This window comes from Mya arenaria, chromosome 11, assembly GCF_026914265.1.
Source record: "Mya arenaria isolate MELC-2E11 chromosome 11, ASM2691426v1".
In the NCBI taxonomy this organism is placed as follows: domain Eukaryota; kingdom Metazoa; phylum Mollusca; class Bivalvia; order Myida; family Myidae; genus Mya; species Mya arenaria.
The window spans coordinates 45,798,706-45,813,122 of NC_069132.1; the positions used below are offsets into that span (position 1 = coordinate 45,798,706).

At 34.8% G+C, this 14,417-nt stretch overlaps 2 protein-coding genes across 2 annotated transcripts; one reads left to right on the forward strand and one right to left on the reverse strand.

Moving 5' to 3' along the window:
• Positions 1 to 617: 617 nt before the first annotated feature.
• Positions 618 to 7,965, reverse strand: LOC128209866 (countin-1-like). Its single transcript, XM_052914123.1, has 7 exons — positions 7,891 to 7,965; positions 5,046 to 5,229; positions 3,464 to 3,596; positions 2,317 to 2,429; positions 1,624 to 1,719; positions 1,120 to 1,260; positions 618 to 807 (listed from the first exon to the last, which is right to left on the reverse strand). Exons 1-7 carry the CDS (start codon positions 7,894 to 7,896, stop codon positions 719 to 721), a joined length of 762 nt encoding a protein of 253 aa, XP_052770083.1. The 5' UTR covers positions 7,897 to 7,965; the 3' UTR covers positions 618 to 718.
• A 57-nt stretch (positions 7,966 to 8,022) lies between these two features.
• LOC128209078 (coiled-coil domain-containing protein 42 homolog) lies at positions 8,023 to 14,130 on the forward strand. The gene is made up of 7 exons (XM_052912920.1): positions 8,023 to 8,194; positions 8,701 to 8,920; positions 9,840 to 9,997; positions 10,546 to 10,738; positions 11,192 to 11,362; positions 12,073 to 12,189; positions 12,878 to 14,130. Exons 1-7 carry the CDS (start codon positions 8,103 to 8,105, stop codon positions 13,016 to 13,018), a joined length of 1,092 nt encoding a protein of 363 aa, XP_052768880.1. The 5' UTR covers positions 8,023 to 8,102; the 3' UTR covers positions 13,019 to 14,130.
• Positions 14,131 to 14,417: the final 287 nt, after the last annotated feature.

Consider the following 14,417-nt stretch of genomic DNA (forward strand, 5'->3'; position numbering starts at 1 on the left):
TGTCATAAAGGTTCCGGTCATTCAAGATCATTGAAATGGTAATTCTTGAAAATAAAATAATACAATGTTAACTACAGGGACAGGTCCAGAGGGAAGACATTTAACCATGATCTTATTCAAAGGCATATAAAAGATCAAAGCCGAAGAGGTCCCAATTTCTCGAAACATTTTCAGCGTAGTAAGCTTAAGAATCTTATTTCAGTTATCTAAATAAGTTTTTCAAATATAGTTTATCATGAATATCGTAATATATTAGCATGTATTTCCCATTAAAAGTCTCAGAAGTCTTCAAAATGAGAATATTACACGAATCGTACAAAACCAAAACAAATGTCCTTAGTTCGATCCTGTTATAAGAGGCTTAAGATTGTTCGACAAATTGCTGCCTGGCAATCAAGCACGTAAGCTTGTGCTAGGAGTTGTTGAAATTATTACAGCTATCATTAAATTACTGTTTCAATACAATGCACGTCTCAACCAAGACTGTTATTTCCATACTTGCTATGATGTTGGTGCTTCAAAAGAAACTGTAATAAGGAATGTTAAAAACGCAGCGATATAACAAAATGTTGTGTGTTTTTTGTTGTTGTTTTTGTAAATTTAAAACAGAAAGCGGGTTACTTTTAATTTTAATCATCAAAATTATACTTGAAGTGATACTGCAGAACAACGCTTCAGAATGTTCATGCTAAGAGCCTGCGATAGTGGCCGGAGCTCTCTAGTTTTGGGTGATCTCAAAGGTCGTCGTTTTTGTGTCGTAGATGGCGCTGTGAGGGTGATTGCTTCCACACTCTCCGTTACAGACACCTGAAAAAATAACAATAGTGTTCAGGGTTTTTTTCGTTGTGGATATTGAGTTTCTGATGTAAAATTATATTATTTATAACTAAACAAACCAACCCTCCACCCCCCACACCCAAAAAAGAAGAATTATCAATAAAAAATGTCAAAAGGCGTGTTAACATATTTAGATGAATTGTGTATGCGCCAAAGATCCAGGTTCCATAGGGCCGTAAATGGGTTAACAGCAAGGGTCCTCAGGTCAGATTAAGCTTATGGTCACCTAAAATGAACTAAATATTCTAAGAATATCAACACATAAGTAAACTATATACATACTAAGATGGATGGTGTATGTGCCTGGTTCCCATGTCTCACACGGTCCCTGGGTGGGGTCACAATCAGGGTTCTCCTTAGCGTCCAACTTGATGGTCCCATCGTAGGTACCCGCCGGCTGAGCAAAATTCAAAAAGTCGTCTCCTGGAAATAATAATTGGTGCAAATAATAATAAAATGTTTAACTTTGCCTTGTACAATTCTATTTTTCTTCATTGAGATGTCGTATATCATTTACATGTGAATACTAAATGTGTTTGGTAAAGAATTTACATTTTAGTATATAATTATTTAGTTTATTAGCGATGCTTTAAATGTCCACGTAATAATTTAGTTTTAGTAATTCTGATTGCATAAAACGCTTATGCTGTTAAATAATAAATATAGATAAGTTTGTGCAATGCATCTTTCAACCGGTATTGTAACAAACAAAATGGTCTAAATAAGCATCATACATGGTATGAAGCCTATAACTTATAAAGGTTATTACAAACGTAACCGCCTTACCCAGTGGGATTCCATCAACGGTATCGACGGAGATTGCAAGCATCCCGGTACCAGTGCCATTGTTTGAAACGTACTCGAAGCTAATGTCGAACTCGCCTGAAAAAAACAACGTACGAACTTAATGCATGTATAATAGCAGTAAAAAGACACACAGAAAAGAGGAAATATACAATGAAAATTGCATTAAAATGAAACAAAACAGCAGGGACGAGTCCAGAAGCCTTTTAGTTAACAAGCTCCCGTTTAAAGAGTCACATGGATCAAGGAAATAAGAGACAGATCATGACACAAGACCATAGAACCAGCCATATTCAGACCCCCTAGTTTATTTACCGGTAGTTGCACCTGTTTTTCATTCTCGTATACCAGAGTGATGGTGCTATGCGTTAGATTTATTATTATCAAACCTCTGCTGAATTGTTAGAATTGTTAAAACAGATCGGTGATTAACTTTAATGATTATAAAATCGACCCAATTGATTCTTTTTAAGAAAAATAGAAACACCATTTATATCAAATGTGTACCTATAAATGATACTTTGCTTGGTTTGTATATGTTTGTACTAACTGTTTAAATAAATGCAAATGTCCATGATAGAAAATGAAAAAATAAAAAAAAACAGATAAAAGGTATAATATATACCATTTTTTTGTTGAAGCCTTAAAAATAGTCGTTGATTAACCCGTACATACCTTGTGGTCCTTTCTTGGGCATAACCTCGAGGGACGTGAAGTGAGCGTCACCGTTGTCGTTGATTGGACAAGCCGGAACTAGTTCACAAAAGTAGATCGGATCAAGGTCAGCCCTGCCATGAGAAAGTATTGTCACAGTTAAGCATTACAGGGCGGACAGAGCTGGAACTAGCTTACAAAAGTAGATCGGATCAAGGCCAGCCCTGCCAGAAGATAGAATTGTCACAGTTCCGTTAAGCATTACAGGGCGGACAGAGCTGGAACTAGCTCACAAAAGTAGATCGGATCAAGGTTAGCCCTGCCAGAAGATAGTATTGTTACAGTAAAGCATTACAGGGCGGACAGAGCTGGAACTAGCTCACAAAAGTAGATCGGGTCAAGGTCAGCCCTGCCAGAAGATAGAATTGTCACAGTTCAGTTAAGCATTACAGGGCGGACAGAGCTGGAACTAGCTCACAGAAGTAGATCGGATCAAGGTCAGCCCTGCCAGAAGATAGTATTGATACAGTTCAGCATTACAAAGTGGAAAAAGAGCTGGAGCCAGACAAATATGTGGTGGTGCATGCCCAAACCATTTCGGAGAGCGGATCTGTCATACCCGGTTTCCAACAACACGTTAAATGTGGAATATCTTATTGCAATATATATTATAAAGTACGAATTTATTAATGTTAAAACACGGTGAATTGTATAGTTAATGTATTGTCAGCCCCCTTAAACATGAACAATGCAATGATCAAAACGCAGGCATCAGATTGCCCATTTTGACAAGATATTATATGCAGAAATAGAATATGTAAAAGGCAAACCGAACAATATTTCAAGTTAGCTTTTAAGATTTGAAATAAAGATCAAAACTCAGCAAACTCTATCTATAATGCATTTGGGTCAATTATTAGATAACAGTCATTAAAAATAAGACACTTTCAAATGATACCAAAATTAAACAGAGTCACAAGGCGTTAATATTCGGATTAATGGAGTTATCCGAGCATAACAGATTTGATAGGATTCATAAAATGCCAAGATGACTTACTTCTGTATGGCGCTGATGTCTGCGACGTCACTTGTGATGGCACATATTTCCATTGAGCGGTTTTTAAACAGAGGGTTTGGTTTATGGAAATGAAATAATTTTGTGACCTACTTCTGTATAGCGTTAATGAACTCCTTGATGCCTACGACGTCACAGAGGATGGTGCAGATGACACCGAGCGCCTCTTTTCCGGTCTTGTCCACCACGATCTGGCAGAGATCACCGCAGACATCTACCTCCTCCTCTGCACGGAAAGAAGCGAACATATTCAGAGTCCATCTCCCTCATTAATACCCTACCCAACACTCATACCAGTATGTACATTGTTTTATGATGAGCATAGTAGTAACAACTGATGCTAAGTGATAGTTTATCTGCACTGCAATGTGAAAATTAAAATATGTCAAAAGTGAAATTAAGACAATAAAAAGACAATCCGGTCCATCAATCTTTAAGCACATTTATATAAGATCTCAAGAAATGTAATGAAACCAAAAAACAAAAATTATCTTAAGGAAATTACCAAATTACCAGAAAACTCCGAATCAAAATGCAAGCAAACTTTTAAATCACAAATATATTAAAACAATGCCATGTTTAAAACATCTTAAAGCTCTTATCTGAGTCTGGTCTGGTTTACCATTACGCAAAATACGAATCGTCGTTTCGTTGATTCTCTACAAACCCTATATTTTCTATGTATTTTTGTGGTTAAGACATGTATTCATCATACTTCATTATCATGCAGATTTGGAAAAAACATCTAAGAAACTTCAACCTCTTATCATAACTATTTTTTGACAAACTTTATAACTAATTTTCTGGATAAAAAATTACTTATGAACTTAATACAGAAAAAGGGTTAAATCCCTTAAAGTTACGTGCCAACCACTAGTGTCCATGGTGTCGAACATAAGGCATGTGTATGTGATATTCTTTAGATAAAACCCCACAGTAGCTTTGTACTTAATAGCAATGTTACAGTATGTGGTCTTCCGGAGTTTTGAATCTAAATCCTTACAGTCAATACGTTAGTTAATATGGATGCTCTTTTGATACTTTATAGCAATGTTACAGCATGTGGTCTTCCGGAGTTTTGAATCTAAAACCTCAGAGTCAATACATTAGTTAATATGGATCAGGGCAAAGGCGTTACTACTATATCAAGGTGAATATAAATGGTGTGTTTTCATGTGCTCTAGGCATGTTTTTTTGTAACAGGTGGGCAGTAGTTTGTGTTCCAACGACGTATTCTCTAAGAAATCAATGCTATCATGAAAAGAGGTGTATTCTCCCCGATGGGGGACAAAATCTTAAGGGAAGCACAAATTGGAATCCATCATTTTTCAATCTATTTTTAACTAACAACTTTATATTGGTACGGCACGGGGTAAGTTGTGGACACAAACACCAACACTTCAGTTCAAGTGAATTTGTAATAATGTATATCTCTCGCGAGTAAAACAGCACAAATGACAAAAACACAGGTTGGGCACGAACTAACGGGACGGACGGAAGGGCACAGTGGCAACTATAAGATCGACCTTTTAAAATTCAAATTAGTGGAGCATTATGGTAAACATTTTGAATAAATTGCCCAATACAAGATGAAAAATAAACTTTACGAATACTTTCAAATACTAGAAGCCAATGGATATTTTGACAACCATGGTTGCTTATATTGTATACTTACGAAGGACAAACTGCAGCAGATCGTTGATGGTCTGGCCAGCGAATGTGATGCACGTTTTACACTCCTCCTGTGTTCCTGCGTCAACCGGCGTCACGTTCAGCGAGAACGTCTCTGACTTCTGGTTCTTCACATAATAGGCGCTCGTGCTCGCGATGAGCACGGCGGTGGTCATTAGGGAGTACAACTATAAAATAGTAATATTTATAGGATTTTAGGATTAAGTTAAAATATCACATGCGAAAGAACACAAAGGCATTCTGGTATTCTTGAAGTATTATATGCGAAGCAAATTGTTTGCCATCAATCGCACTAGCGGTTATACTTGTGGCTTACATGAAACTTCTAAATATAGGTGAAAGAGAAAGTTAGATTGGAGCAATGGAAGGGGAATGAGATGATGGATTGGAGGGCGAAATAATAAGGGGGCGGGAATAAGACTAAACGAATATAAGGAAGTGTGTAAGAGGGAGTGGGAAAAAGGGAGAAATAATTAGAAAGGAAAGAGAAACATGGAAAGCTTAAGGGAGGAAAGAGAACAGTGATAGAAAAATATGTCAAGAGAAAAAGAAAGATAGGGAGAATGTTGATAGAGAAAGAGAAAGTGTGAAGGGAAGGTAGATAGTGAGGAAAGAGAAATGTATAATCAGGAAAATCAAAGATTAAAGAGAAGGAATAGATAGTTGATAGTTGAGTAAGAAGATATAAGAGGGAAGGAAAAGTGAGTGTGTGAGAGAGAGAGAGAGAGAGAGAGGGTGAGGGGGGGGGGGGGGGGGTAGAGAGGGAAGAGAACTATAGAGATGGAAGTAAGTTGAACTTGATGAAGAAAGATATAGAGAGGGAAAGGAAAGACATAAAGAGGGAAGAGAAAGAAAGACAGAGATAGAGAAGAGAGGGAAGAGAAATGAGTTGTGAATGAAGAGAAATTTGATAGAGAAAAAAATGTAAGAGGGGATAAAAAGTTTAAAGAGATAGGGGAAATGGAAAAGAGAGCGATTAGAAGATAACAGAGAGGGAGAAGAAATATGGAAAGATAAAGAGTGGGATGTAAGTTGATAAGGAAATATAGAGAAAGGGTAAGGAAATATGGAAAGGTAAGAGGAAGGGAAGGAGAGGGAAGGGAAAGATATAGGGAAGAAAGTTGATAAAGAAAGATAAGGAAGAAAGAGAAATATAGAAAGAGGGAAGAAAACTTGACAGAGATATGATGAAAGGAATATAATGGGGAAAGAAAGTTGATAAAGAGGGAAGGGAAACATTTAAAGATAGAGAAGGAATGGAAACATGGACTATATATAGAGAAAGTTAGTAGAAAATGAGAGTTAAGATATTTGGATGGGAAGAAGACAGAGAGAAAACAGAACGTTGATAGAGAACGGGAAGATAATATAGAGATGGAATAGGAATGTTATAGAGACGGAAGTACGGGAAGCGAAAATAGAGATGGGGTAGATAGATGATAAGAGAGGGAAGAGAAAAAAGAGAGGGAAGAGAAAGTTGATAGAGAACGTGTCGAAATATGGCGTTAAGGGAAGGTGTGGTGGAGCGAGAGAGATGAAAATGTTAGAGGTAGCTGAGCTGGATAACACTGAAAACATATGAAGTAGAGAGAGTCAAAAGATCTCGTGCCATGCACGACCACACGTAAAAGCGGCGGCTCTTTGAGCCGATCTAGAGGAAATCAAAGTAAGTTCTCGTTTTTTAAAAATCCGAAATGTACAGTTCGTCAAAACTCAAAATATGGGGAGTTAAAACGCATATTTCAATATCACTTTCCGTGGAAATAAGAAAATGTCTAGTATTTATAGTTATATACAAAAGTCATTAATATGTTTATGACTTTTGGTTTATTCGTCAGTACAATTAAAATAATTTAGTATTATTATAACAAAGCTATCGTCCGTTGCAATGAAAATGTTCATAAATGAAAAAAGTAACGTCATAAGTAAATGTAAATCATATATGAGTTTAAATTATAAATAGAAGTATTGGTATATACATATCGTTTGATACTTTATGGAAACATAGTTCGCCACACAATAAAGAGAGTCGATCCAGAATTAAAAATACTTTTTATTTCAATTGACTATTTACGTTAATACAAAGGTACATGTGTATGGATTTCAGACGCATTGTTTTGTCTCCTTGTCGCGCAATGAAAATAACAGAAATGTGAGGTACAGTGATGATCTTATCTAATAACTGTCAACCTCGCGCTTCCAGAAGTACATGAAATGAAAGGATTTGGTAACGGTGGAATTTGACCTGTTTTAAGACATGCATTTATAATTTAGAACAAAATTTTTAACAGCTTTACTTTACCACAGAAAAATGTCGCGATGATCAGCAGTTTTCATTTATGGTTACATGCCCCCACCCCTCACCCCTATCCCCTTAAGACTGATTCCAAATATTAAAACATACAAATACAGTTCGACATTTAAATCCGATTTGTTTCAGTATACTGTGTCTATTTCTATATTTGAGAGCACAACAGGCGAACATAGTTGTATCGTTAGCTTTCATTTGTTTGCAATTGTCGTCGCTTTCAATGCAATCACTCTATAATAATTTCATATTAATTTTCATTGCATATATTTTATATAATAATTTGACAAAAGAATATCATTATATTCTATGCATTTCCGCATGTATTCATTGGAATGATACAAATATGTCCTTTTTCAATTTTCAGCGCATTCAATACAAAAGCTCGATTATATTTAATATTCGATTCATTGCATACATTAAACATATTAATTTGACAAAATGACATTATTGTCTTTCGAATTAGAATTATTATATTTTAAATAATCATTGGAGCAGTCCTGATCAATTAAAAGTGTACCTTCATTGTCGCTATCTTGTCCAAGTTCTCGTTGACGTTTACGCGGGAGATATGATATAGTTGCAGTCACGTGATACCTCCATGGTCACATGACCTTAGCTGTATCACATGTCAATCACCAAGGTGCTCCAATTTGCATAAAATTGTTTAACAATGGCGGACAAGCGATGAAACTTGTTTATTTTATAATTGTGCGATAAAAAGACATTAAAATGGCCGAGACAGTTTTAGACAGACAGAAATTGTTTGAACTTGACTTAGATAACCAGAAAAAGAATGTATTTGTCACACAATTGCACGACAGGTAAGCTAAATGCCACCGCGTGTCGTTAATTGGCAATAAAACAGAGTCATCTTTTATTCATGTAACATTTCTGTGAAAAGCAATGATCTAGATCACTTGAACATAAGAACACGCTATTTGTGCCTTGCATTCTGTAAGAAAACTGCCATGCATGCAAATATCATTCCATGCAATACTGCAATAAATTAAACAGTTCAACTTTTTGATTGAATATGTACATTGTACATTGTATTAAGCATACCATGGTAAAGATATTCCTACTACAGCCACTATTCCCTAACGATAAACTCACTACTTACAAATGCATAATAGGGACCCTTGCAACAAAAATATGATCTTTGATTGTGCAGAAAATGAATCATATTATTGAACGGTTATGAATTTTTTTATGAGTTCGGACATTTTATGACTTATTTTTTCACTATTTAACTATTACAAGACCCTCTCAACAACCGAAATAAGTTCAGAAGTCAAAAGAATCTATAACATTTTTACGTTATCTTCAGAGAGGATGAAGATGACATCACAGCCTTCCCAGTTGTCAAAGAGACTGGTGACAAACTCATCGAGACTGGAATTAACACACTGCAAAGGACATTGTTGCTCAAGAAAGAGGTTGAAGTCGATAGAGTACAGGCGGAACTTGAGGCAAAGCGATATGAATTTCGAGAAAGGATGGAGGAATGTGCAAAGCGCCAGATTGAAATCCAGAAAAGGCAGCAAAAGGTAAAATCCAAATTCTTCATTAGGTGTAAAAAAAAAAAGATGTTTCCAATTTCCCAATCTACCCTAATATTTTCCACACGACTCTAATGTCTTTACTGCCATCTGCCTGTTATTTTTTCTCCTTTATAAGATACATCTCTTTACAATAGTTTATCATTCTAAAAGACGCCTGAATGTATCCTTTATTTACAGCCCTCTAGTTATCATCAAATGGCACTGTTATAAAGACAGTGTGACAATGATATTTAGACACAACTTACCCGGTATTAAAGCTATAAAATAAAATAGAATTTTGAGACCTTTAAAGGAAATTATAGTGATATTTTTTTTTACATTTCCAAAAATCAAGTTTAATTCGTATGGCTAAAAGAAATAAGAGAAAACTTTTGCTCATAAAATCTTTTAAGAAAATGTGACCAGCCTTATTCTACAACATTAACAATAAATACTATCATATGATTATATTTTTAGTTAAAATGATATTGGGTTGTTTGCTTCGTATACTATGTCAGCATTAAGAAGTTATCAGCAATGATGTATGCTGACTGGTTAGTTAGGCCTAAAAAAAAATACATTTGGTTCGGGTTACCCGACCCTACCTACGGAATAGGCGCCGACCCTACCATTTTTATAGTCAGTTTGAAAAAAAAATGAAAAACTAAAAAAAAAAAAATTGTTTTTCGGTTGTTTTTTTAATTGCTTTTCAATATGTAGTTTAAACCTTAAATGCTTATACAGAAGATAACTTAAACACCATTCTCCAATGATGAAAATCATATTCTTATATAAAGCCTAATAAAAATAAATAAATTAAAAGCCTACCTACCCTACCTATTTTTGAAAAGGATGTAACCCTAACCAAACAATTTTTTTTTTAGGCCTTAAGGGCCCCTTTGAAATTTTTTTTTCCTTATTACAGATGAAAGACAGAGTAGCCCAGTTTGGATCTTTCTTGAAAGAAAATGAACTTAAGCGGCGGAGAGCCATTCAGAAATACCAGACAGAAGTCAAGTTGAAAGAGCAGAAAACTGTGGAAATGGAACAGCTGCAGGATGAATTAGAAGTGCTAAAAGACACGTAAGTCTTTTCAGCATTTAGTTTTTGCTGGTTATACTGATATTCATGAACCGTACATTGTTTTTAAAGCATTTCTTGTTTGCAGTTTCCCAAGTGACCCACATAGTGCCCTGACCCATTCTTTCATGTATTTTCAAGAAGGCTAAATAAACAGTTTCATCGCATTGGAAATTATGATAGTTCCTCGAGTGAGCACCAAAAGATGTATTGCAAGAGTGGCTGTGCCATGAGCGTAATATTTACTTTGGTGTTCACAAGGTGAAATATTGCAATCTTACACTGAAACACACAACTTTTGTTTTATGCTTGAAATTCATCATTTCATTCAATATGAAAATTGACATTGAGTAAGAAATCAAAACTTAACCTTAAGCTTAATGATATCATACTGGAAATCTATTTTTCTTACCAGCACTGTTAATTTTTCACAGTGAAACAGCTCAAATGTTTCAAACAGTAATATGATCATAAATTCATTACAATCCAATATATATTTTTTTCCAAAATACCACCTACTAGCATGAAACCAATGTATTATAATTATTTAGAATGTTGAGACTGGACAAGAAAGTGAAACAGTACAAGAAGTTTGAGGACTACCTCCTACGGGTGATTGATGTGATGCCCGAAGACTATCTTGCTGCATCTGATGACAAGATGAAAGGGTTGATGTCCCGACATCGCACGCTGAGTGACTCCAACATACATCTAGTCAACAAACTGGAGGCCATGACAGATGAGGTGAAATAGTTTGCATGAAACCTACTAAATGTATCATGTACATACCCCAGTCACTGCTGGTAGGATAATCTAAGACTTCATTACAATGATGATCAAATAAATGTCAGTCTTGATGGTACATTCAAATTACATCCCTTTTACAACTTTGCACATTTGTTTAAATATATTCTTACTATTATGCACATAACTTAGTATCTGCGCATGTGTAATTAAAATTGGTTTAAAGTTTGATAAAGGCTTTAAGGTCAGCAAGGAAATATTATTGGTACTTGTCATGGAATGAAATGTAAACTTCTGTTTGAGTTGACAATTTGGTTTCATACGCCAAATTCTTTGACTAATCAGTAAATTGGTTTTTAAGCACAGTTTAGTGTGCTCTCTTTGGATCAATCTTCTTAAGATGTTTTATGTGTTCTTTTGTTAAATATTAATGCTTATAAAATTCCTTTACAGTTGGAAGAACTAAAGAGTAATCTTGACGGAATGAAGAATGAACACAACAAGCAGGTAATCTCGATCAACAGTGAGTTGTCACGGTTACAACAGGTGCAGGAGGTGGAGAGTGCGGACAACCAGAAAATGGAGAACCACTATAATGCAACGAAAGGTGGTCTCAGACAAAAGGTAGGAATTGTCTCTACTTAGAATTTTAGTTACATTTGGATAAGTGTAAAATAATGCAGAGAGTAATCAGTTTTTCTAAAATTTGAAGTATATGTAGATGAGAATAAAGTATATTGCTGCAATAAAATTAATGGTCATAGGTCTATTTATATGTGGAAGGCAGTCATAATGGCAATGATAAGATCAGTTATGCCAGATAAGTTGGTCCAATTTGTCAATTTTTCTTAAATCTGATTGTCTGAAACATGACATTTAGCTTCATTATCAACTGATCTAGGATTTGTCTTCAATGTAAATGTTATTGTGTTTATAATGAATATCTTTAAAGTGTTTACAATATTCAACAGTCTTTGTTCAAAATGAATAATGTTATTTGCTACAGAAAAAAATTTAAAAAGCTATATATAAAGGAAAAAATTACAATTTCATTACAAAGGTACATTTCTTAAAGTCTAATGGACTAACTATAAACATTTTGGTCCAGCTTTATGTCATTTTTTTTGCTTGATTTTCCTTGCATAATATTTGAATCAAACGTCTGGAATTAGGTGTATGCCAGTTCCTGTCACTCAACTTTGTCTTGAGTCGTTCTTCTGGTGATATAAATGGCATTTAAGTGGCTTTGATGCATAAATATAAAACCATGTAAAAATTAATAAATTTCAATTCATTTTCCACAGAAATTTACTATTTTTTCATGAATATTTCAGAGAACCGAGCTTGGAGTAATTATGATGGCCATTGATAATATAGCAGAGATCTGTCACAAACGTTTAGATGTTCCTGTTATAGAAATGTCCCTTGAACAGAAACTCAAGAAAATTATGGTAATTATAAATAGATTATAAATAGATGGAATCTTAACCTTGTTAAGTCACAATTAATAAATAGTTTATTTGGCTTTAACTTACCAACATTTTCAGGGAGGTTAGTTTCTGTTTTCATTTCTTTTAAACTTCCTAACCTAGAAAATCATAATCACCGGAATGTATGGAAAAAAAATCAGGTAGTGGTAGTTTTTTAAATAGGTCAAGTAATGCCATAGAAACTAATTATCAGTTGTGTTCTTATGAATTTTTGTCATTTTAATCTCTTTCTTCTTAAACTTGTAACATTAAATATTGAAGCAGAGTGCCTGGTGATGTCAGGACTCCGGGTTGGATGCATTAACTCACTCATATTATGCAATAAGGCTTTATACACCCATTTGGCTTTTTTATACATCTTTATTTTCTAATGATTTCATTTTCATTTCTATAAAGATTGAATATTAGGAAAGCTTAACAATACTTTGACAAGTTTTTGTGTATAAAAATGGTCAAAAAAAGAATCAAAGTAAAATTAGTTTCAATGGTGAAAGTGGTCTTAAAGAGGTCGTGGGCTTCATCCCCACCAGGGAAATGTTCTCAAAAAGGACAGAGTATTTGTTTCTGCACAGTCTTAACAATCAAACTAAGATGTAGTAGTATGAACCAATTAGTTTCCAAATAATTATAATGCCTCATTTTTTCACAGGATTATGTGAATGACCGGGCAGATGTTGCACTGATGGCTCAGCCAGATAGCGATGATGAATCACGGTCAGGGAGCAGAAGGGGCAGTGTCGACAATTCAAAACGCTCAAAAACAAAAAAGAAAGTGACATTAAATGGATGATTAGAATTATCTTTGGTAACATAAGATCATTGTTTGGCCTTCAATATAGCTTAACTTTTTGTGCTTTCTAAGACTTGACTAATGGTGCCTTAATGATGTGAATAGATGTGTGACATTGCATGATTGTGTGACATTGCATGATTATCCATGCTGCATTCTTAGGAAGTTTGCCTTTGTCTTGTGGATTCATGTCAGGCAGGAGTGACCCATAGGCTTCCCCTCAATGTTTAAGACTTCCTCTTTCGGTTTGTAGCTCTTCTGTTTTGGCATAGTTGTCAGCCAGTCATGCCAAACTTTAACTCAAAACTGTTAAAGACATTCACATGGAACTTGGTACACATGTTACCATTGACAATACACTTTATTTCATGCAAGGCCCATATCTCATGCTGTGATATTTGTTGAGTTATGGCCCTTTATTTATTGACGAAAACAGACAAACATATGCTTTTAAAAGCTTTCACTGCTAATGTTCTTCTTGCCATTGCAGGGTTAGAGTCTCTATGCAATCTAAGGCATGTTTTTATGGGATAGGACATTTTTTGGGTGTGGCTAAAATGCTAGAATAGAATATACACTGAATAATGTAAATGGCAAAATCTATGTGAAGGAAATTATGTCATTCCTTTGCTCACCAAATATGTTTACTGCTAGTGTAGCCATTTTCACAAATTTTGTGTTTCAATGGATATGTCGGAATGTACAAAACATGGCGTCCCTGGTAATGTCTGTATTGTTACTGTAAGCTTTTTTAGAACGAGACTAGATTTTGCTCAAGATTTTGACAGTGTCACAAACTGGTTTTTATGCACTGTAGAATTTGTCTGTCAGCATGAAATGCCTGAAATAGTATGAGATGGAATGACACGTTATACATTTACAATGTAAAGAGTTGGTCTTATATGCCAAAATGATTGGAAACAAGTTTGAAGTTAAATTGTCTTCTAATCGTTTCCTTTGTCGTTTATTGTTGAACCAAAATGATCTTTTAAAGAGTTAAGTCTTATACATGTTGAAGATTTGTTAGCTACTAGAAAGATGATTGAAAAATGTTGTTTTATATGTGACAGCATTGAAATATGTATTGAATCTGAATAAAATTTCAGACATTGTGTTACAACTTTTTTTCTTTGAATATGATGACACCAGAAATGAGTTTTTTGAGAGGCTGCAAAAAATGAAGTGTATGTTCGTGTTTAGGTTGCATTTAAGTGATTTTCTTCATTTCACTTGTACTTGTAGACTTGCTGATACTGGTATAAATCTCATTCCTTGTCCTAATGTATATGTCATTCTAACCTTGATATTATGTACACATAAAATGTCTAGTGCCAAGTGGGCCACTTTTGGTAAGCAGAACTGGCACTGTGGGATGAACTAAAAAACTGGGTTGAGGCGC